This window comes from Pan paniscus, chromosome 1, assembly GCF_029289425.2.
Source record: "Pan paniscus chromosome 1, NHGRI_mPanPan1-v2.0_pri, whole genome shotgun sequence".
In the NCBI taxonomy this organism is placed as follows: Eukaryota; Metazoa; Chordata; class Mammalia; order Primates; family Hominidae; genus Pan; species Pan paniscus.
Window position 1 is genome coordinate 211647824 of NC_073249.2, and position 24330 is coordinate 211672153.

The 24330-nt window shown below is 42.9% G+C and overlaps 1 protein-coding gene across 12 annotated transcripts in view; it reads right to left on the minus strand.

The window, feature by feature from the left end:
- The window catches only part of FHAD1 (forkhead associated phosphopeptide binding domain 1), a 164040-nt gene that overhangs the window by 128094 nt on the left and 11616 nt on the right, over positions 1–24330 (minus strand). For all 12 annotated transcript variants that reach the window (XM_055097955.2, XM_055097980.2, XM_055097974.2 and 9 more), the window contains exons 2-3: positions 20647–20753; positions 32–238 (exon numbers count right to left, since the gene is read on the minus strand). In XM_055097955.2, coding sequence (XP_054953930.1) covers positions 32–238; positions 20647–20753 — 314 coding nt within the window. The remainder of the gene's footprint in view (positions 1–31; positions 239–20646; positions 20754–24330) is intronic.

Genomic DNA, 24330 nt, shown 5'->3' on the forward strand with positions numbered 1-24330 from the left:
GCCCCTCTATCCCCCAGTGGCCCGGACTCACCGGAGGTGGATTTTCAATGACCAGTTCATAGGTCAGCCCTGCAGACCCAAATCTCAGGATGTCTCCAGGGATGAGCTTCACAGCCACGTTTTGAATGTGGCACTCGTTGACAAACGTGCCGTTGCGGGAATTGAAGTCCTGGAGAACAAAGCTGCAGTCCGCCTCGTTATATTCAATGAGTGCATGGTGGTTGTCGATGTCAGGAGACTGCAACGGAGAAGGAGGACAGTCGTAGCCATGAAAACAAAAATGACACGGCCCCTAATGTTTTGAGCTGAGTGCTTTACCTGTTTTGCCGCCGCCAGATCATCACGACAATCCTCATTTTAAAAGGAGGAGGCTGAGGATCAGAGAGGTTAAGCGACTTGCCCAAGGCCACACAGCTAGTGTGTGAAGGAGCTTGGGCTATGTGCTCTGTCTGACACCAGACCTGGGGACAGGTACCTAAGTTGTTGAGTGGGGAAATCAGGCAACACAAAGGCAAAGGGATCTTGGGAGAGTCATATTGGGCAATTATGGGACCAGGGAATTGGCCATTTTCTTTTCTTTTTGTTTTTGTTTTTATTTTTATTTTTTATTTTACCCAAACCGAAAATCGTCAAGGAATTGGCCATTTTCTTTTTCCCTGACTCCACATGGGTATTTATGGTGGTACTCAGTACCAGGACAGGAGGCAGAAATGGCCCAAACAAGAAATAGAGAAAAGTACTAAAGAAGCCATTACCGTTACTTATAATCCCACCCTCACCAGTGGCAGCCATGGTTAACATCGAGGTTCACATCCTTCCACGTTTTTTTTCTATGCTTACGTCCTTTTAAATTTTTTTAAACAAAATTAATCACACCCTACATACATAGTTTTATAACTACCTTTGAAAAACCTTGATGTACAATAAACATTTCTCATGCGATTAGTTATTTCCATTGCTTTTTAAAAGCTATTCGGGATTTGCCTAACCACAGATGGCCCGCTTTTCAAAAGGGGGCTTGGTGTGACCATGTTTCCCCAAAGGAAAGGGGCCCCAGCCAGTGTGTCTGCAAACTGATGGCAAGGGACAGAAGCTCCTCTGTAATTTCACTTTAATAAGAGGACTGAGTGAAGCTCAGCACAAAGGAGGTGACTGCATGTTCCCCTGGTTGCAGGGCCCTGGAGGGATGAAGGGAAGTGTTCTGACTGTGAGCTGCAGAGCACACTGAAGTCTTCGTCTTTTATTTTTGAAACAGAGTCTTGCTCCGTCACCCAGGCTGGAGTGCGGTGGCACGATCTCGGCTCACTGCAGCCTCCACCTCCTGGGTTCAAGTAATTCTTCTGCCTCAGCCTCCTGAGTAGCTGGGACTACAGGCGTGTGCCACCACGCCCAGCTAATTTTTTTTTTTCCCGAGATGGAGTCTCGCTCTGTCGCCCAGGCTAGAGTGCAGTGGCGTGATCTTAGCTCACTGCAAGCTCTGCCTCCCGGGTTCACGCCATTCTCCTGCCTCAGCCTCCCGAGTAGCTGGGACTACAGGCGCCTGCCACCACGCCTGGCTAATTTTCTGTATTTTTAGTAGAGGCGGGGTTTCACCATGTTAGCCAGGATGGTCTCAATCTCCTGACCTCGTGATCCACCCACCTCGGCTTCCCAAAATGCTGGGATCACAGGCATGAGAGACGGGGTTTCACCATACTGGCTAGGCTGGTCTCAAACTCCTGACCTCATGATCCGCATGCCCCAGCCTCCTAAAGTGCTGGGATTACAGGTGTGAGCCACCGTGCCCGGCCAAAGTCTTCATCTTTTAAGGGCACTGTCAACCAGACATCCATGCCAGCTTGAGACTTTGCAACTATTTTCTAAGTTTATCTTCTCAGGGTGCCCTGTCCAGCTTTTATATAAAAGTACTTGCATTTAGACATCTAAAGTTCCATCCTGTAACAACCTAGAGCTTATATTAATAATAGAATATATTAATATGTATACTAGAGTAACAATAAAACATATTACTTACACATTACAAGCCAGGAAATTGCTTAGTGCTTTATTGCATTGCCCTATTTCATCTTCACAACAATCTAGAGATAGTTTCCCATTTGGTAGATAGGGAAACTGAGACACAGAATGAATTTACCCAAAGTCACCCCGCTTGACAAGTCACCTGGCTTGTACTCAGGTTCGCCTGATTCAAATGTCTGTGCTATTAGCCACTTTCCAAGTTTCCACCAAACACTTTGCCACCCAAAATATGAAAATACAAAAGAAAGCTGAAGTAGCCATACTAACTGCAGCCAAGGCAGTTTCAGAACAAGAAAAACTGGGGATAAAGAGAAGCATTAGGCCAGGCGCGGTGGCTCATGCCTGTAATCCCAGCACTTTGGGAGGCCAGGGCGGGCAGATCCCCTGAGGTCAGGAGTTTGAGACCAGCCTGGCCAACATGGTGAAAACCCATCTCTACTAAAAATACAAAAATTAGCTGGGTGTAGTGGTGCACACTTGTAATCCCAGCTACTCAGGAGGCTGTGGAAGGAGAATCGCTTGAACCCAGTAGGTGGAGGTTGCAGTGAGCTGAGACCACGCCATAACACTCCAGCCTGGGTGACATGAGTGAAACTTAAAAAAAAAAGAGAGCCATAAATAATGGTAAAGGGGTAATTCTCCAAGAAGACATAACAATGCTTGATGTGCATGCACCTAACAACAGAGTGCCAAAATATACAAGGCAAAAGCTGACAGAACTGCAAAGAAAAATAGATAAGCCCAATATGACAGCTGAAACTTCCACAACCCTCTGTCAGTAATTAGCAGAGCCAGCAGGCAGAAAATTAGTAAAGGCATAGTTAAACTGAACAACACCGTCAATCAACAAGATCTAATTGATATTTATAGAACACTTAACCCAACAACAACAAGGTGCACGTTCTTCTTGGGCTGACATGGAACACTCACTAAGCTATACCACATTCTGAGCCACAAAACACACCTCAATGAATTTAAAGGAATAGAAATCATGTAGAGTATGCTCTCAGACCACAATGGAAGTAAACTTGAAATCAGTAACAGAAAGACAGGTGGAAAATCCCAAAACATTTGGAGATTAAACAACACATTTCTAAATAACACACGGTGAAGGAAGAAATCTCAGGAGAAATTAAAAATTATCTTAACTAAATGAAAATGAAAATACCACTTAAAATTTGTGGGAAGCAGTGAAAGCAGTGCTTACAGGGAAATTTATAGCCTTGAATGCACACATACGAAAAGAAGAAAGATCTGAAATCAATAAGCGAAGTTTCTACCTTAGGAGACTAGAGGAAGAAGAGCAGTATAAGCCTAACACAGACAGAAGAACTGAAAGAAAAATTAGATCAGAAATGAATGAAATTGAAGACAATAGAGAGAATCAAAGAAAACAAAAGTTGGTTCTTTGGAAAGATCAATAGAACTGACAAACCTCTAGTAGGTAACCAAGAAAAAAAGAGAGAAGACACAAATTATTGATATCAGACATGAAAGAGAGGCCATCACAGCTGATCCCATGGATATATTTATTATAGAATATTTATATTCTATAATAAATATAGAGTCAACAGGCAACCTACAAAATGGGAGAAAATTTTCACAACCTACTCATCTGACAAAGGGCTAATATCCAGAATCTACAATGAACTCAAACAAATTTACAAGAAAAAAACAAACAACCCCATCAAAAAGTGGGCAAAGGACATGAACAGACACTTCTCAAAAGAAGACATTTATGCAGCCAAAAAACACATGAAAAAATGCTTACCATCACTGGCTATCAGAGAAATGCAAATCAAAACCACAATGAGATACCATCTCACACCAGTCAGAATGGCGATCATTAAAAAGTCAGGAAACAACAGGTGCTGGAGAGGTTGTGGAGAAATAGGAACACTTTTACACTGTTGGTGGGACTGTAAACTAGTTCAACCATTGTGGAAGTCAGTGTGGTGATTCCTCAGGGATCTAGAACTAGAAATACCATTTGACCCAGCCATCCCATTACTGAGTATATACCCAAAGGACTATAAATCATGCTGCTATAAAGACACATGCACATGTATGTTTATTGCAGCACTATTCACAATAGCAAAGACTTGGAACCAACCCAAATGTCCAACAATAATAGACTGGATTAAGAAAATGTGGCACATATACACCATGGAATACTATGCAGCCATAAAAAATGATGAGTTCATGTCCTTTGTAGGGACATGGATGAAATTGGAAATCATCATTCTCAGTAAACTATCGCAAGAACAAAAAACCAAACACCGCATATTCTCACTCATAGGTGGGAATTGAACAATGAGAACACATGGACACAGGAAGGGGAACATCACACTCTGGGGACTGTTGTGGGGTGGGGAGAGGGGGGAGGGATAGCTTTAGGAGATATACCTAATGCTAAATGACGAGTTAATGGGTGCAGCACACCAGCATGGCACATGTATACATATGTAACTAACCTGCACATTGTGCACATGTACCCTAAAACTTAAAGTATAATAATAATAAAATAAAAAAAGAAAAGAAAATGTAAAGAACAGCAAAAAATATATATATATTTTATATTCCTATTTATATGCTATAAAACATATTTTTATATATACCATATTTTTATATCATATCAATATATTTATATTATATTTATAATATATAAAATATTTATAAAATAAATATATGTTATATAAAATTTATATTTATAATTTATATTATTATTTTATATATTATTTATAATGATATAGAAAAGAATATTATGAACAGCTCTCTGTCCATAAATTTGATAACTTAGATGAAATGGACCAATTTCTTGAAAGACACAATTTACCCAAACTCATACAAGGAGGAATAGATGATCTGGGCCCTTATCTATTAAAGAATTTGAATCAATAGTTAATAACCTTCTAAAACAGAAAGCACCAGGCCCAGATGAGCTCCCTGGTAAATTCTATCAAACATTTAAGGAAGAAATGATACCAGCTCCCTACAATCTCTTCCAGAAAATAGAAGCAGGAGGAATACTTCCTAACTTACTCTGTGAGGCCAATATCACCTGAATACCCAATCAAGATAAAGACATTACAAGAAAGGAAAACTACAAGCCAGTATCTCTCATATACATAGACGTGAAGTCTTCAACAAAATATTAGTGAATATAATCCAACAATGTATAAAAATAATTATACACCACAACTAAGTGGGATTTATTCCAGGTATTCAAGAACTGATTTGGCGTTTGAAAATCAATTAATGTAATCCATTGCATCAAGAGGCTAAAGAACAAAAAATGGGGAGATATATTCTTTTATTTGTAATTGCTAAGTGAAATATGATGGTTAAAATCTTTTCATATGCTTATTTGCCATCTGTATATCTTCTTTGGCAAAGTATCTGTTCAGATCTTTTGTCCATCTTTAATTTGGGTTGTTTTCTTATTGTTGGGTTTTAAGACTCATTTATTTTGGATACATGTTTATAGCATCTTTATTCATAATTGCCAAAAACTGGAAGCAACCAAAATGTTCTTCAGAAGGTAAATGGATAAACAAACTGGTAGAAACATCAGTCAATGATAAAAAGAAATGAGCTCGCAAGCCACAAAAAGATACAGAGGAACTTTAAATGCATATTGCTTAGTGAAAAAAGCTAATCTAAAAGGGCTACATATTGTATGATTTCAACTACATGAAACTTTTAAAAAGATAAAACTATAGAAATATTTGTGGTTGCCAGGGGTCAGGGGAAGGTGGGGGGCTGTGTTGAACAGGTAAGCACAGGGGATCTTTAGGGCAGTGAAACTATTCTGTATGATTCTGTATTGGTGAATACCTGACATTATGCCTATGTCAAAACCCACAGAACTTTATAACGTGAAGAATGAATCCTAATGTAAACTCTGGGCTTGAGTTAATAATAACATATGAATATTGATTCATCAATTGCAACAAATGTATCATAGTAACGAAGATGTTAATAATAGGGGAAACTGCGTGTGTATGTGTGAGTGTGGTGGGGGAGGGGTTGTTATATGTGGGAACTCTCTGTACTATCTGCTCAACTTTCTGTGAACCTAAAACTGCTAAAAAAAAAAAAAAAAGTCTAGGCCAGACGTGTTGGCTCATGCCTGAAATGCCAGCACTTTGAGGGGCCAAGGCAGGAGGCTTGAACCCAGGAGTTCAAGATCAGCCTGGGCAACATAAGGAGACCCTATCTCTACAAAAATAAAAGAATTAGCCAGGTGTGGTGGTGCACACCTGTGGTCTTAACTACTTGGGAGGCTGAGGTGGGAGGATTGCTTTGGCCCAGGAAGTTGAGGCTGCAGTGAGCCATGATGGCACCACCACACTCCAGCCTGGGCAACAGAGCGAGACCCTGTCTCAAAACAAACACACAAAAATAATAAAGTTTATTAAATAAACATGAAAACATATTTGCTCTTTGGGAAATGCTACCCACATCATCTTCATCTCCATTCCTACTGACCACATTTCTTTGTGCTCTAAGAACTCTCTCTCTTTTTTTTTTTTTTGAGATGGTGTCTTGCTCTGTCACCCAGGCTGGAGTGCAGTGGTGTGATCCTGGCTCACTGCAACCTCTGCCTCCCAGGTTCAAGCAATTCTCCTGCCTCAGCCTCTTGAGTAGCTGGGATTACAGGGGCACACCACCACATCCAGCTAATTTTGTATTTTTAGTAGAGACAGGGTTTCACCATGTTAGCCAGGCTGGTCTCAAACTCCAGACCTCAGGTGATCTGCCCACCTCAGCCTCCAAAAGTGCTGGGATTACAGGTGTGAGCCACCGCACCCAGCCTATGAACTCTTAATAACTCATCAAAGAGATAAGTTCTATGTGTTACATTTTGTTTTTCTCTTCTCAAATCCCATTACTTTCAGCTCCTCAGAAGCTGTCAAGCCGTGATTAAGAAATCAAAGCCAGGAGGAAGTTTTGGATGATACCACAAAATGGGACAAGCCTTTGCCTTGTGTTAGGCCAAGGGAGAGTTTCTGAGGACTGCCTGATAATACCACTCCCTCCTGTATTTAGATAACTGCAAAAAACTGATGTTGGTAGAAAGCTCTGCTGCCAACATAGGCTGAATGTACAAGCTCCACTCTGCTGAACTGTCTCATTATGAGATTAACTGCTGTTCTGTTTTTATTATTATTATCAGCTAACATATTTTGAGAAGTTCCTGTGAACTGGGCCTTACCAAAGCACTTCGTGTTCATTCCCTCATTTAATCTGCAAAACAGCCCTTTACAGGGAGTTCTACTATAATCTCCATATTACAGATGGAGAAGCTGAGACTCAAAAGGCGAAGTAAGAGACCAGCATTACCCTGTCAGTAAAACCAAAGACATTATAAGAAAACTACAGACCAATATCCCTAATGAACACTGATGCAAAAATCTTCAACAAAATATTAGCAAACGTAATTCAACAGCTTATTAAAAGGATTATACACCATGACCAAGTGGGATTGATTCCTGGAATGCAGGGATGGTTCAACATGAAAATCAATCTGTGTAACATAACGCATTAACAGAATGAAAAGGAAGAACCACGTGACTATCTGGACTGATGGAGAAAAAGCACTTGGCAAAATTCAACGCTCTTTCCATGATGAAAACACTAAAAAAATACTAGGAATAGAAGAAAACTACACCAACATAATAAAGGCCATATGTGAAAAGCTCATAGCTAACATAATTCTCAGTGGTGAAAGACTAAGACTTTTCCTCTAAGACCAGGAATGAGATAAAAATGCCCAGCCTCACCACTTCTATTTGAAATAGTACTGGAAGTCCTAGTCAGAGCCATTAGACAAGAAAAAGAAGTGAAAGGCATTCAATATATCCCAGAAATAAAATTACCTGTATTGTTGGACAACATGATTTTTATATGTAGAAAGCCCTAAAGATTACACACACACACATACACACACACACACACACATATATATACATATAACACTGAATTCATAATAAATGATACAAAATCATTTATTTTGTACTCGGGATACAAAATCAGCATGCAAAAATCAGTGGTATTTCTATACACTAACAATAAACAAGCTGAAAAGTAAAATAAGAAAGCCATTCCATTTACAATAGCATCAAAAAGAAGAAAATATTAGAAATAAACTTAACCAAGGAGGCAAAAGACTTGTACATTGAAAACTACACAATGTTGCTGAAAGAAATTAAAGAAGATACAAATAAATGGAAAGACAACTCATGTTCAAGAATTGGAAGACCTAATATTGTTTAGAACATCAATACTACCCAAGCAACCTACAGATTTAATGCAATCTTTATCAAAATTCCAATGGTGTTCTTTTTTCCCAGAAATAGAAAATTTTATTCTAAAATTTATATGGATTCTCAAAGGAACCCTGAAGAGCCAAAACAATCTTGAAAAAGAAGAACAGTTGGAAGTGTCATACCTCCTGGTTTCAAAAGTTATTGAAAAGATAGGGTAATCAAAACACTGTGGGCTTAGCATTTATGCCAGACACATAGACAGTGAAACAGATTAGAAAGCCCCCATATAAACCTTTGCATATATGGTCAAATGATTTTCGACAAGGGTGTCAATACCATTCAATGGTGGAAAGGACAGTCTTTTCAACAAGTGATGCTGGGAAAACTGGATATCCACATGTATTAGTAAAAGAATGAAACTAGGCTGGGCACAGTGGCTCACGCCTGTAATCCCAGCACTTTGGGAGGCCGAGGCGGGCAGATCATGAGGTCAGGAGATCAAGACCATCTGGGCTAACACAATGAAACCCCGTCTCTACTAAAAATACAAAAAATTAGTCGGGCATGGTTGCAGGTGCCTGTAGTCGCAGCTACTCGGGAGGCTCAGGCAGGAGAATGGCATGAACCCGTGAGGCGGAGCTTGCAGTGAGCCGAGATTGCGCCACTGCACTCCAGCCTGGGCGACAGAGCGAGACGCTGTCTCAGACAAAAAAAAAAAAAAAAAAAAGAATAAAACTGGACCCTTAACTTACACCATAAACAAAAATTAGTTCAAAATGGATCAAAGACCTAAACATAAGAGCTAACACTATAAAACCCTTAAAAGAAAACATAGAAGAAAAGCTTCAGGACAATAGATTTGACAGTTATTTCTTGGCAATGACACCAAGAACACAGGCAACAAAAGTAAAAATAGATAAACTGGAATACATTAACATTAAAACTTCTATATATCAAAGGATACACTCAACACAGCGAAAAGGCAACCTACGGAATGGAAGAAAATATTTATAAGTCACATATCTGAAAAAGGGTTAATCTCCATGATATATAAAGAACCCCACAACTCAACAGTAACAAAACAAAAATAACCCTATTAAAAAATGTGCAAAGGATTTGAATGGACTTTCTCCAAAGAAGATACACAAATGGCCAACAAGCATATGAGAAGAATGCTCAAGATCACAAATCATTAAGAAATTCAAATCAAAACCACAAGGAGATACCACTTTGCACCCTTTAGGACGGCTACTATAAAAACACAGAAAATAAGTGTTGGCGAGGACGTGGAGATGTTAAACCCTCGTGCACTGTGGCTGGGAATGTAAAATAGTGCAGCCACTGTGGAAACAATATTGTAGTTCCTCAAAAATGTAATAATAGAATTACCATATGATGCGGCAATGCCACTTCTGGGTATATATTCAAAAGAATTGAAAGCAGGGTCTCAAAGAGACATTTGTACAGTCATGTTCCTAGCAGCATTATTCACATTATTCACAGTAGCCAAAAGGTGAAAGCAACCCAGGTGTCCATGGACAGATAAAAGATAAACAAAACGTGGTCCATCCAAACAATGGATGTTATTTAGCTTTTAAAAGAAAGGAAATTCTGCCACAACGTGGATGAACCTTGAGAACATATGCTGGTGAAATAAAGCAGTCACAAAATACATGTTGTGGCTCACACCTGTAATCCCAGCACTTTGTGAGGCTGGGGTAGGAGGATTACTTGAGCCCAGGCGTTAGAGGCCAGCCTGGAAACATAGTGAGACCTCGTTTCTAGCTCTCCTACTTCCTAGTGGGGTGACCCTGGGCAAGTGATCTATTCCCTTGGGACCTCAGTTTCCTCATCTGTAAACAGAGATAATAGCAGAATGGCCCTTATGGGTTTGTGGTGAAGAATAAATGAAACAGTATATATAAAAAGCACTTAGAAGAGTATTTTAGCCCAATAGCAGGTGTTAAAATGTTCGCTATTATGCGAAGAAGGATGGGCTCTGCACTTAGAAAGCTCTGAGTTCAAGTCCCACCTCTGCTGCATTCCTGCTGTGCAGCCTGGGACAAGTTTCTTTGCCTCTCTGAGGCTGCTTCCTATGCTGCAAAAATGAGTGTGATAAGCTCTACCTCAAAGGACTGACAAAAGATACTATTTGGCAAAATTTTCAGTGTGGTGGGATAACATTTTTGAAATTAACTGGTGTGTGTGTGTGTGTGTGCGTGTGTGCTAAAAACACAGGGGCTTGCTATGTTGCCCAGGCTGGAGTGCAGTAGCTATTTCCAGGCACCATCAAAGCATAATACATCCTTGAACCCCTGGGCTCGAGTGATCTTCCTGCCTCAGCCACCCGAGTGTCTGGGACGACAGCCACCTGTGTGTATCAAATCATATTTCTTTTTACCTTTTGGTCCTTGGCCATCCTGCGCCCCCACTGTGACCCCTGTCACTGCCTCAGGAAAGGGATGTAATGCAGAAACAGAACAAGCTGGGGTTTTCAAAGGAATAGGGATATGAGGAAATAGCCAGGGCTCTGGTAAGACTGTGAGTCTGGGAGCGGAGGGAAAGAGGAAGTTTGTCGGCTTCCCTCCTGTCAATCAGAGCCTTGCCCAGCTTCTCTGGGAGAGTCTTGAGAAGCAGGCAAGTCCCCGAGAAGATGCTGTTTCAGGCGGTATCTCTGAGAGCTCCCCACAATCACTGCAACCCTGAGAGAGGGAGAGGAGAGTTCCGAGAGTCCTGTGTAATGGAGTCTGTGACATTTCCCCTCGGTGCACTGACGGCTTGAAAGAACCTTGAGCTGAGACAGCAAGTGTGCCCACTTGCTAGGCACTCATGATAGAGCAGCGATTAGTCTTCTTTGTGTCCACACCCCCGTTCCGGAAGTCCTCTTTTCCTGAAGCTTCTTGTCCCTGCACGGTCCCAGACAGCCTGACCATGAATCCCAGCCCTCTGTGCCCGTCATACGTGACCTTGGGCAGGCTCCTTAGTCTGTCTGTGCCACAACTTCCTCATCTGTAAAATGGGGGAAGGGAGATCCCTAACTTGCATTGTTGCTGAAAGGATTCACCGAGTTAATACACACAAAAGTGCAAACAACAGTGCCTGGCACAAAGTAAACCCACAATAACACAAATGATAGCATCATCCTCTTGGCTCATCCACCATCTTTCTCCACTGTCCCTGGCAGTGACCCTACTGATTCCTCTGAAAAGCTCTCAACATCCCATATTATCGCTTCCCTCTCTATGGCCAGAGTCCAAGCAAGAGATGTTAATAACTGTGATTGGCAGAATGGTCCCACAAAGGTGTCCATGTCCTAATCCCTGGAACCTGTGAGTGTGCTGCTGCCTTACATGGCAAAGGGATGGTGCAGAAGTGATAACGATGACTGATCTTGAAACAGGGAGGTTAACCTGGATTATCCAGAGGGGGCTAATCTAACCACGTGAGCCCTTAAAAACAAAGAACTTTCTCTGGCTGGAGTTGGAGAGATGAGTCAGACGGGGAGGTCAGAGAAATCTGAAGCATGAGAAAGACTAGAACCATTGTTGCTGGTTTTGAAGATAAAGGGGCCCTGAGCCATGCAGGATTGGGAGGCCTCTGAAGCTGAGGCTGGCCTCCAACCGATGGCCAGTGAGGATACGGAGGCCTCGGTTCTATAGCAGCATCGAGCTAAATTCTTCCAACAGAGTGGGGCTAGAAGCAGACGATTCCCTGGAGCCTCCAGCCAAGAGCCCAGGTGGCCAACACTTTGATTTTGGCCTTGAGTGACCTGGGGCAGAGGAACCAGCTGAGTCCGCCCAGACTTCTGACTTAAGGAACTGTGAGATAATAAACACTCATTGTTAGAAATAGAAAACGAATACAATAACCAAAATGTACTGTAGTATTAACCACCTGCCAGGCACTGTCCTAAGCACTTCGTGGTAATTCAGTCTCATAACACAGTTCCCCACCATACACACACAGAAGTTGCAGCCGAGAATGGCTGGGTAACTTGCCTGGGACCCTACAACTCAGAGGGCAGAGCCAGGATCACAGGCAAGAGGCCTAGCACCGAGTTCATGCTCTTGACCACCCTGTTCTAGAGCCGCCCTTCTGTTCTTTGTCCACCCATTCTGCCTACGTTTGTCAGTGTTCTCTTCAAAATAACAAAGACAATCAATTTCTCCCCAGCTCAAAGCCTTTTGAGGAGGGGGTTCCATTTTTGCAGCAAGTTAAACATGAAACGCTTAGCCTAGCTTACGTGGTCTTTTTGCATGTGGGTGGCAGGGCCATCCAGCCCTCATCATGCCACGCCAAGTGCTTCAAGCAACACCTCCGGATCTTTGTGTGCGCTGTTTCTTACACCTGGCAGGGAGAGGGGGGCCCTTTCTGGCCTGTCATACCTGGCAAACCAGGCTTTCTCTTGTAAGAGGCAGCTCCAGCTTGGTCGGCTCTGAGGAGCTGTCCCCGACACCCGAGACAGGATCCTCGTGGGTCATCCACGCAGCCCTCAGCACACCTCTTCCCAGGAAAACACCTGCAGCCTGGGTCGACATTTCCTCTTTACCCCAATCCCACACTAGAGGGCGCCACCTCAGTTTGTTGCATCAATGAGGATCACAGGAAAAGTGATTTTCGCTGTTCTGCTGATAATCCTCACCTAGGAGTCCAAACTGTGGGATTTCCCACTACCGATTATCTTAACTGACTCACAAGGAATTTCAGATATTTAGATTTTTAGATGTTCCCTAAAGCCAAATTTACAACCAAACAATGAAGTATCTTTGAGTAGAAGCGTTGCATCAGACAGCCCCAAGTCTGAAACTCAGCCCCACCGTCCCCGACTAGATGTGTGATTTGGGGCAAGTTATTTAACCTTTCTGAGCCCCATTTCCACATCTTTACATGAGGATAATAATGATAATAGTAGTTCTCGCCTGATAGGGCTGTTTGAGGATACAGCTCTGTAACACATACACGGCATATATATAGAACACATATAAAACCACACGAGATGCCTCATAACTAGTCTATACATGGGGGTGTGGCTGTTTGTATTATCTGTGCTAGTCAAAAGAACCTTGAGCTGAGACAGCAATGTGTCTCAAAAGATTATGATCTTCTACCTCACTCTCATTAGGATGGCTACTGTAAAAACAACAACCACCCCCAGAAAATACCAAGTGCTGGTGAGGATGTGGGGAGACTGGAGCCCTTATGCACTGTTGCTGGGAAAGCAAAATTGTGCAGCCACTGTGGAAAACAGTATGGCAGTTCCTCAAAAAATTAAAAATAGAACTGTCATCTGATCTGGCGGTTCTGCTTCTCTTGTGGGTATGGATCTGAAAGAACTGAAAGCAGGGGCTTGAAGAGATATCTGGTGGTGGCTCACACCTGTAATTCCAGCACTTTAGGAGGCTGAGGCAGGCGGATCACCTGAGGTCAGGAGTTTGAGAACAGCCTGGCCAACATGGTAAAACCCAGTCTCTATTAAAAATACAAAAAAATTAGCCGGGTGTGGTGGTACATGCCTATAGTCCCAGCTGCTCAGGAGGCTGAGGCAGGAGAATCACTTGAACCCGGGTGGCAGAGGTTGGCAGTGAGCCGAGATTGTGCCACTGCACTCCAGCCTGGGCAACAGAGCGAGACTCTGACTCCATTAAAAAAAAAAAAGAGAGAGACAGAGATATCTGGACACTCATGTTTATAGCAGCATTATTCACAGCAGCCAAAAGCTGGAAGCAACCCAAGTGTCCATTGACAGATGAATGGATCAACAAAATGTAGGACAGACATGCAGCAGCCACTATTCAGCCTTCAAAAGGAAGGGAACTCTGACACATGCTGCCACAGAGGAACCTTAAGAACATTATGCCAAGTGAAATAAGCCAGTCACAAAAGACAGGTACTATACGATTCAGCGTATAGTATAGTCTATGAGGAACCTGCTATAGGCAAATTCAGAGACAGAAAGTACTTTGTCAGAAAGACGGTGGCTGCCAGGGACTGGGGGGCTGGGAGGGGAAGGGGAATTCTTCTTCAATAGGTACAGAGTTTCAGTTTTGCAAGATGAAGAGAATTCTTGTGGATGGATAGTGGTGGCAGAGTAACAAAGTGAGGCCAGGTGCAGTGGCTTGCACCTGTAAGCCCAGCACTTTGGGAGGCTGAGGCGGGTGGATCACCTGAGGTAGGGAGTTCGAGACCAGCCTGGCCAATGTGGCGAAACCCCGTCTGTACTAGAAATACAAAAATTAGCCAGGCGTGGTGGCTCATGCCCATAATCCCAGCTACTCAGGAGGCTGCGGCACAAGAATCACTTAAACCCGGGAGGCAGAGGCCGCAGTGAGCCAAGATTGTGCCACCGCACTCCAGCCTGGGTGACAGAGCGAGTGAGACTCTGTCTCCCCCCTCCCAAAAAAAAACAACATGAATGCAGTTAATGCCACTGAACTGTACACTTAAAATGGCGAAGATGATAGATGTTACGTTATGTGTATTTATTGAAAAGAGAGATGATGATCTAGTCCTTTTCTTGGAACTTCTTCATCTTGCAAGCCCTCCACGTGCTGAAGGGAAAGTAGGCCCATGCATTGCTGTGTTGGGAACTGACCAGTGACATCAGGGGAAAGAAGAGTTCCCCGAGGACTGACGAGATCAGACGAGGCACGTCACAGAGCGCAGGACACCTGGTGAGGAGCCAGGGCTGAGTGTGCGAGCACAGCTGAGGCAGGAAGGTGAACGGGCGCGTCCTGATGGGACAGCGGGTGGCTGGACATCCCCCAGGCCTGCTTCTTTTGGTGGATTTCGTCACAGGACCAGGGAGGGGTGAGCATCTTTATCCAGGTTCATGTCCACCTGTCACCTTCTCTCTCAAAACTTGAGGGGTTCACGCATAGCATGGGAAATGTGAATTAAAATGTCACAGATACCGTGTTTCGCCTCTTGGATGAGCAGAAATTTGTCAGGTAGGTCACATGCTCCACTCGGGAGGGGAGGGGGTGCCCTCACTGTTGGTGGGGAACTGACCCTATAAGCCTTCACTGGAGAAGTGTGGCGATGCCAACAGAGCTGCAGCCATACATGTCCTTTGACGTGGCACATGGACTCGCACGTCCGTGAAATGATGGGTAAAAGGTATTCAGTGCAGCATTGTTTAATAATAATAAAAAAGACTTTGATGCAGGCTCTTATAGTTCTTATAGGCAGCCCAGAAATGGCAGGTGCCAGGCAAAGGGATACAACTCATTGGGTTGGATGGTTCTGTTGTGTTAGATCACTCCTGTGCCCTGACCCTCTGATCCCATATGAGAAGGGGCTGACATGCTATAGAGAACAGTTCCCCTAGAGAGAAAGGAGTCAACTAGAAGGATGCTGTCCACAAAGGGCAGAGGGGCAGGCATGAGCATTTCACCTGCAGTTTCTGTCCTTTGCTTTTCTCCATGATCTTCGCCCTCCTAGCCACGGCACTGCATTGACTCTGGCTGCCCTACAAGTCAGTTGTAAAGGGAATCCTGAAATCTCCTCGGTGTAGGGCAGGGCAGGGTGAGGTCCTAAGGAGGAGATCAGCTCTCCACCCTTTTTTTTTTGACAGAGTCTCGTTTTGTGGCCCAGGCTGGAGTGCAGTGGTACAATCTCAGCTCACTGCAATCCCCCAGGTTCAAGCAATTCTCCTGCCTCAGCCTCCCAGGTAGCTGGGATTAAGGTGTGCACCACCACACCCGGCTAATTTTTGTATTTTTGGTAGAGATGGGGTTTCACCATGATGGCCAGGCTGGTCTCGAACTCCTGACCTCAAGTGATCCGCCCGCCTCGGCCTCCCAAAGTACTGGAATTACAGGCGTGAGCCATCGTGCCTGGCTGTGCGGTCCTGGAAGCATCTCTGTGGGGACCCTCACCTGAACCTGCAGAGCAGAGAAATGGACAGATTCCTGACCTCACCTAACCCCACTGTGTCAGAAAGCCTTGGGATTCATGTTTAACAATCACACTCATGCACATGAAAAACCCAGCAACCATTGGCTTGTGACATTGCTGCGTTCTGGAAGAATTAATCCCTTTCTTATCAGTGTTCAAGTAACAGCCACATCCAACTATAAACATTACAGTTCAAAACCCACATCAAATTATACAGATTATAACCAGAAGGTTTAGCTCTGAAATGAGCGAGGCTGGTGGCCGAGGTATTCCAGCCCTGTCCAATGCAGGTGGGGGCAGGGGCAGATTCTGAAAGGAGCTCCTGGTTTCTGCACAAGGCAGCCAGGGAGCCCATTTCAACAGGCAGGCCTTCCACTTGCTGAAAATCCATCAGTGGCATCTTCCCGTTGTTTTTCAGATCAAGATCAAAATCCTTACGGTGGCATGAAGGAGTCCTGCCTGCCTCTTAGCTCTCCCCCTTCCCACTCTGACCTCTACACACTGGTTTTCTTTCAGTCCATCAGGCTCTCCATATGCTCTTCTACCCCAGGGCCTTTGCACACACTGTTCCTTCTCCCTTTGTCTAGTTAAGTCCTTCTCATCCTCCATATTCCTTTCCTTTAGAGCCCTGATGTAGGCTTGAAACCATCCAGGCTCTGCAGATCCTCTGACCTATGTCTGTCTCCTAGCAGCTTCCTGATTGCAGGGACCATGTGTGAGTGTCCCCAGGCTTGTCTCCGTGCTGGGGCTCCAGGCCAATGTCTGTGGAATGAATGAGTGATAATAACGGCAAAAACCAGGCTGGCTAAAACAGGCTTTCTATTGCCATTGGGAAACCTAACTCCTTTCATGATACAGAAAAAAAAAGTCTGGAGGGCAAAACCCTACAAATATCAATATTGATTGTCCCTGAGTCACATGATTACAAGTGATTTTTATTTTCTTCTTTACAGTTTGCTTTCTCCCAATTTTTTAAAAAACATAGGCCCATAATTACCTTCCATTATCAGAATATGTGAATGATGTCAGAATATTATAATATCAATAAGCAAAAAAAGGCAGCTTTGCAAAAGAATATATTAATAAATCTTTACAAGCATAGCTCCCTACTCTTTAGGATTTATCCAAGTAAATAAAACAATCTTCTTTCTTTGCTAGGTGTAAATGCTGGGTAATTTCACAGCTGACTTTTTTTTTTTTTTTTTTTTTAAGATTCCTGAACTTTATTTAGTGGAATGACTTCTAGCAGCACAAATAAGACAAATGATAAATTGACTGTTGAATTATTACTCAGGGTGGCTTCTAGCTGATCCAGCATGATTCTCAGGTTAATCAGAAAGGCCCAGTGAAGGCAAAAGAGGGGCAATTTTCACCTTATCTTGTCTTATAAAATATTTTCTGAAAAATATGGACACGCCTGTAGCTTTCAGTTCTTCAAAACAGACCTGTGTCCCCCACATCCCTTCTTAAAGCAAATCTCTCCCAAATCCATTTAAGCTTTGGGAAGAGGATTTGTCTAAGAGAAGATATAAAAGCCCATTAAAAGTCTATTCACAAAGCATTTGGCAATTCATGTATCATCTGTTCTCTCGGGAGCCAGTGTAAGCTCATGCTTCTGGAAATGCAACTGATTCCTTCATAAATCAATGGAACTGTTGCTGACAGTGGTGACTTACTTTTTAAACTAAGGCCAAGCAGCAGTAAGCAGTCAATTATTTTTATACAATCAATGCTGCTCAATTTCTGTCTATATATATAATAATTGTCCTCATTAGTTCCTGTTTCCAAATAGCTTGTTAGTATCAGTGGATACCCACCTTAACCCTGTGAACAAAAATTCTCAGTCTCCACTTTATGTGACCATAATAATGATTGTGGCGTCATTTACTTAGTACCATATGCCAGGTACTTTATATGCATTTTCTCATTTAATCCCTACAGCCCTGTGAAATAAGTGGTTTACAAATGGAGAAAATGAGCTCAGTATGATTAAGTAGTTTGCTTGAAGTCACACAGCCAGAAAACGGTCTAAGAGATTCAAATCCAGGTCTACCTCCAAAGCCTGTGCTTTTAAAAATTACTACAGTTTTCTAATACCATAGTCCAGTTCAAAACAGAGATCACTGTCTCTACCTTGGCCACCCAGAAAGTAAAACTACCTTAAATCTACCCCTTGTTATGATACAGAAGAAACTACGATTCTTTTTATTTGATTTTTCCACTTTGTACACTGAACAGTTTTCTGTGTCCTTATAGGGAGACCATGTCACGGATGAGTATCTCAAAGGAAGGTATATTGAGTTATTTTAAAATCGATTGCGTTTATAACTCTTAGAAAACTAGAAATGCAGGGGGAATGTTCTCCATTTGATAAAGAACATCTATAAAAAACCCTACAGTTAATATAATATTTAATGATGAAAGACAGAATGCTTTTCCCTTAAAACCAGGAACAAGGCAAATATAAAGATTTATACTGCTCTCACCACTCTTATGCAACAGACTACTGGAAGTCCCAGCCAATGCAATATCTCAAGAAAATAAAATTAAAAGTGTACAGATCAAATAAGTAAAAATAAAACTTTTAATTTGCAGATGACATGGTAACATCCTAAGCAGGTGACAAAAAAACTTCTAGAAAGTTCAGTTAAGGTTGCAAGACACCATATAAGCATACAAAAATCAATTATGTTTCTATATACTGGCAATGAACAGGTGGCCACTGAAATTTAAAGTATAATACCATTTACCATCACAAACAAAAAAGGAGAAATTAAGTACTTAAGTATAAATCCAGCAAAACATGCACAGGATTTGTATGCTGAAAGCTACAAAGTATTCATGAAAGAAACCAAAGAAGACCTAAATCAACACAGAAACATACCATTTTCATGGATTGAAAAACCACATATTAAATATATAAATTCTTTCCACATTGACGTATAGATTTAAACACAATTTCTATCAAAATCTCAGCAAGATATTTCATAGATATAGACAGACTTATTCTAAAATTTATATGGAAAGGGAAAGGAAGCAGAAGAGGTAAGACAATTTTTTGATTGCTACACACAAATCTATTAATACACATGTGATCTATAAAATGATACAGAACTACCCACATTGTCTTCTCTCTTTCTCTGACACACACACACACACACACACACACACACACACACATACACACAGCACTTATGTCAATTTCCTGGTTTTGATATTGTTATAGTCACACATAGTATGTAACCACTGGAGGAAACTGGGTGGAAGGTAGGTGTGATCTCTACCTACTATTTTTGGAACTTCTTGTGAATCTCTAATTTCAAAATGAAGGGTTAAAAAAGTCTATTGAGCGAGGTCTGAAAGAGATCTGCTTCTCACAGTTATAAAGAGATTCCACGGCATTCTTTCTCTTTCCACTTCAATATTTTAACCCCCTTCCATGTTTAAAAAGGCTCAAATCCACTGTTTTTATTATTATTCTCCTTCTTTCAACTTCCTTGGTTGTCAATGAGCTGAGGCTTTGGACCAAACCACAGCTAATTCAGAGAATGAAATGAAAGAATGCCCAGGCTAAGCCCGGGGCTTGGAGCTCCGCGGCCTCCCTGGCCTCTGAGGGGCCCACGGCAGTCCCATGGGGTCTTGAAAGGAAGAGAGGTCTAGCCCAGAGCAGGCAAAGGCCAAAGCACCAGCTCTGTGCCCACCTTCTGAACCACACATCAGGCTGCTGGGGAGATGACCACAGGTGTGAGGTAGGAGGTGGCACTCGACTCCAGAGGTGGGGCTCAGACACCAGACCAGACTGAGGACTAGCTAAAATAGGGACAGGGTGAAAGCAACTTTCAATCAGACCTGCCCACCAGCGTGCCATGTCAACGTACTGTTGCCACGGCAACACCTGGGCATTATCTCCCCTTTCCATAGCATCCAATGATCCCAAAGTTATTATCCCTTCCCTGTATAAACCAGCCCTTAATCTGCATGCAGTTAAAAGTGAGTATAAATATGACTGCAAAACTGCCCTGAGTTGCTGCTCTCTGTCTACAGGGTGGCCGGGCTCTGTAGGAGCAGCCACACAGCTGTAACACTGCTGCTTCGATAAGGCTGTTTCCTTCTACTCCTGGCTTGCCCTTGAATTCTTTCCTGTGCAAAGCCAAGAACCCTCTCGGGATAAGCCCTACTTTGGGGCTCATCTGTTCTGCAATGGGTGGGACAGTGACAGATGCGTTCAGCAAAGGATGGGAGTGCATCACGCTCTGCACAGCACTCAGCTTCACTCCTTATGCCAGGGAAATGGGGTACCCTTGGCAACTGGCTATTGGTAGCACACCAAGGAAAGGTATGGCTGCTTGCCCAGGTTGTGGTGTACGAGAGACTGGAGTCCACATAATACTAAGGACTGTTAGAGAGGGAGAAGGAAGGGGTCAGGGAGGGGATGGGAACAGGTGGGAAGACTTCTTACCTGTAAAACAAGGTCTGAATTTTCATGCCTTCCAATTGTGGTACTTTTATTTAGGACAAAAAAGCCTTCTGCACTCTTTAGATAGGCCTTCATCCTCTCTGTTTTCCCTACATAAGGTTTTCAGAAAGAATTTTGTTAGAAAATGTAGTTCTCTAATTATTCAACAACATCATACTTAGAATGAATGAAATAACCACAGAGCCATGTCCAAAGTGAGAAATCAGAAGAGGGGGGATTAGATAGATGAGTCAACAATGATGACAAGGACAATTCTGCAGGTTTTTAAGACCATCTCTTCTAACCATGATATCTAGCATAGAAAAGCCTGGTTCTAATAATCAGAGGGCATTTCTTAAGTAACTCAGGACACAAACAAAAGCTAAAACAACCTGACAACAAATCTGAGTTCCAGTGATGATTGCTCTCCACCTCCCATCAAGCTTAGTATAAGCTTAGTGATCTGACTTACCAAGTACTCAAGTTCTGTGTTCCTAACCCATCCTTTACTAGCTCTGTGACCTTGGGTGAGTTACTTATTCTCTCTCTGTGACTCAGTTTCCTCATCTATAAAATGGGTGTGTTTTTTTGTTTTTTGTTTTTTTTTTGAGACAGGGTCTCACTTTGTCATCCAGGCTGCAGGGCAGTGAGCAATCTTGGCTCACTGAGGTCTCGATCTCCTGGGCTCAAGCAATCCTCCTGCCTCAGCCTCCCCAGTAGCTGGGATTACAGGTGTGCACCACCACACCTGGCTAAAGAGACGGGGTATTGCCATGTTGCCCAGGCTAGTCTCAAACTCTTGAGCTCAAGTAATCCTCCTGCCTTGGCCTCCCAAAGTGCTGGGATTACAGACAGGAGCCACCACACCCAGCCTAAAATGGGTTAAATGCAATAATACATGTGAGGTATCTAGAATGGTGCCTGGCACACACTGAACACTCATTTGTACTACTCTTATTAGTGTTGTTAACCTGGGCTTCTCAAACTCTGATCCAAGGAACCCTAAACTTCTATAGAGCTTATTTTATTCCTTCATTCATATTTAGAGATGAGGTCTTGCCCTTTGCCCAGGCTCAGTTCAGTGGCACAATCATAGCTCACTGCAGTCTTGAACTCTTGGGCTCAACTGATCCTCCTGCCTCAGCCTCCAGAGTAGCTAGGAATACAGGCACACCACCATGTCTGCTTTTGGAGTTTCTTAAAGAGTTATCATTGGAGAGGCAGGCATTAGATGATGTTTTTCTTTTTAAATCAGTGCATTTCTTCATTTATTTAGTTAGGGGAAAAAAGATTACTTCTAAAGGCGAAATATCAAGATTATAGCTCAGCCATGTAATCAGGACGCTGCACAGTATTCCCCCCAGCATTTTACTATAAAAATGTCAAACATACAGAGAGGCTGAAAGAAGCAGATAATGAGCTCCTATGTACCCACCACTAGATTCTACCATCGGCATTTTGCCATATTTGCTTTATCACACATCTTTCCATCTATCCGTGTGTCCATCCATTTTATATTGTGGTGCATTTCGAAATAAGTTCTATACACATCTTTTAAGACAAACACTTCAGTGACTTCAGAAAGTTCTAAAATGTTGACAGTAATTCATCTCGATGCTTGAATCCGATTTGAGATTACGTCTAAAGATGCAATGTGATATCCTCCACCTCAATTCCTTGTCAAAGAACAACAACAGTCTCTCTCTTTTCCTTTCAATTGAAAAGTCAGTGAAATGACAAATTATTGGACTATGGATAAAAACAAAAATCAACTAGTTGTGGTGGTACGGACTCTCGGCGCTGGCTCTGCTTTTCATCATCATCTCTATCATCATTTATGGAGTCCTTAGTAAGTGCCAGGCACTTTTCCTTGAATATACTCTTTTCATCCTCAGAGAAACCCTGCAAGGTGGTCGTCATTATTGTCCCTACTTTACAGAAAAGGAGACTGAGACGCAGAGAGGTTAAGGTCCCCCAGCATTTGGGCAGGGAGATTGCCATTGCATGTCACCACTATATAATCCTCAGGCAGCTCAACTTTTCACACCTCCATCACTGCTGGGTGGGGAGGGGATGGGATGGGGGAGCAGAGAGTGACTGAGTGGGGGGAGGGAGAGGTTGTCACTTGGGATACTGAGGTTGTCACTGTTTTGTTGACACTTAGGACATGAAATAACAGATAGCCCTTAACACCAGAATTCTATCCTCTGCAAAAAAAGAAAAGACCCTTGGGAGTAAGAGAAATAAAAACAAGCCAGATAGTTTATGTTTGTAAATTCCGAAGCCTATGAGAAATCCTCAGAAATATTAATACTTTCATATAATGAGAATTTTATTTTTAAGTCTGCTGTCTTTAATAGGGATAAAAAGACACTTCTTTTTCCAAAAGAACCATGCCCTGTTGCCCTCAAATTGCCTGAGTTATTAATCTTCAATTGCAGAGGACTACATCATCAAGCACCACATCCAAACTAAAGTAAAAGTAATCTAAAGTCAACTTTCGAGAAATGTCTCTTTTGTGGGAAAGCCACAGGAAATGCTCCAGAGTAAAACCCCAAATCTGAATGACTGGCTTTTTTTTTTTTTTTTTTTTTAGCTCTTCCCCCCGATGTTTCCACAGCTGGTGCCTTGCGGTAGCTACCTGACCACCCCAGCTAAAGGCGTCACCAGTCACTTTGTTGTCTAGCTAGCATGTGTCACTGCTGTGGCTCCTTCCTTGAGCTTATCATTCTCTGTCATTTTCTTGTTCTTTACTTAGCTATGTGTTTACTGTTTCCCTTTCACTGAGATACGTTCCAAGAGAGCCCAAACTGTGTTGTTTTTGTTAAACTCAATTCTCCATGGGTTTCCTGTGTTTGTACCCATCTTCAGAGCAAAGACACTGACAGATTTTGTTCCAGACAATCTTCCAATGACATCTGTAGGGCAAATATCCTGAGAGGATAGGGATAGTGTCCCTATCCAGGGCAGAGTGCAGATTTATGATAAAAATGTCATCTCTGGCTGGGCACGGTGGCTCATGCCTGTAATCCCAGCACTTTGGGAGGCCCAGGTGGACGGATCACCTGAGGTCAGGAGTTTGAGACCAGCCTGGCCAACATGGCGAAAACCTGTCTCTACTAAAAACACAAAAAAATTAGCCGGGCATGGTGGCATGCACCTGTAGTCCCAGCTAATCGGAAGTCTAAGGCAGGAGAATCACTTGAAACCGTGCAGCAGAGGTTGCAGTGAGCTGAGGTTGTGCCACTGCACTCTAGCTTGGGAGACAGAGCAAGACTCTGTCTCAATTAAAAAAAAAAAAAAGTCATCTCCTTCCAGGGCAAAGGTTGGGCACTGGCTAGCAGCCCCTTTTAAAAGACTGGAGTTTCCCAAACTTGGGGTTCCTTAGCTGGGACACAGACTCGCAGTGTGCACAGCATCCACCTGAGCTGTCCTGCATCACCCTGGGGTACTTGCAGGGCAAGGGGAACCAAGGCAAACATGAAGCTCACAGTGCCTGCTGTGCTGTGAGTAATAACATCCTTTGTCTCTGGTCCTGGAGTCTCTGGTCTTCTGCTAGCATCATTAAGCAGTGGCAGGCTAACTTAGCTTGCAAGTAGTGTAAAAATCTCAGACCCTTTGCATTTCCTCACAGTCTGTTCATTACTCCCCTCTGGCCCCCAGCGCTGCCATGCCTGACACATAGTG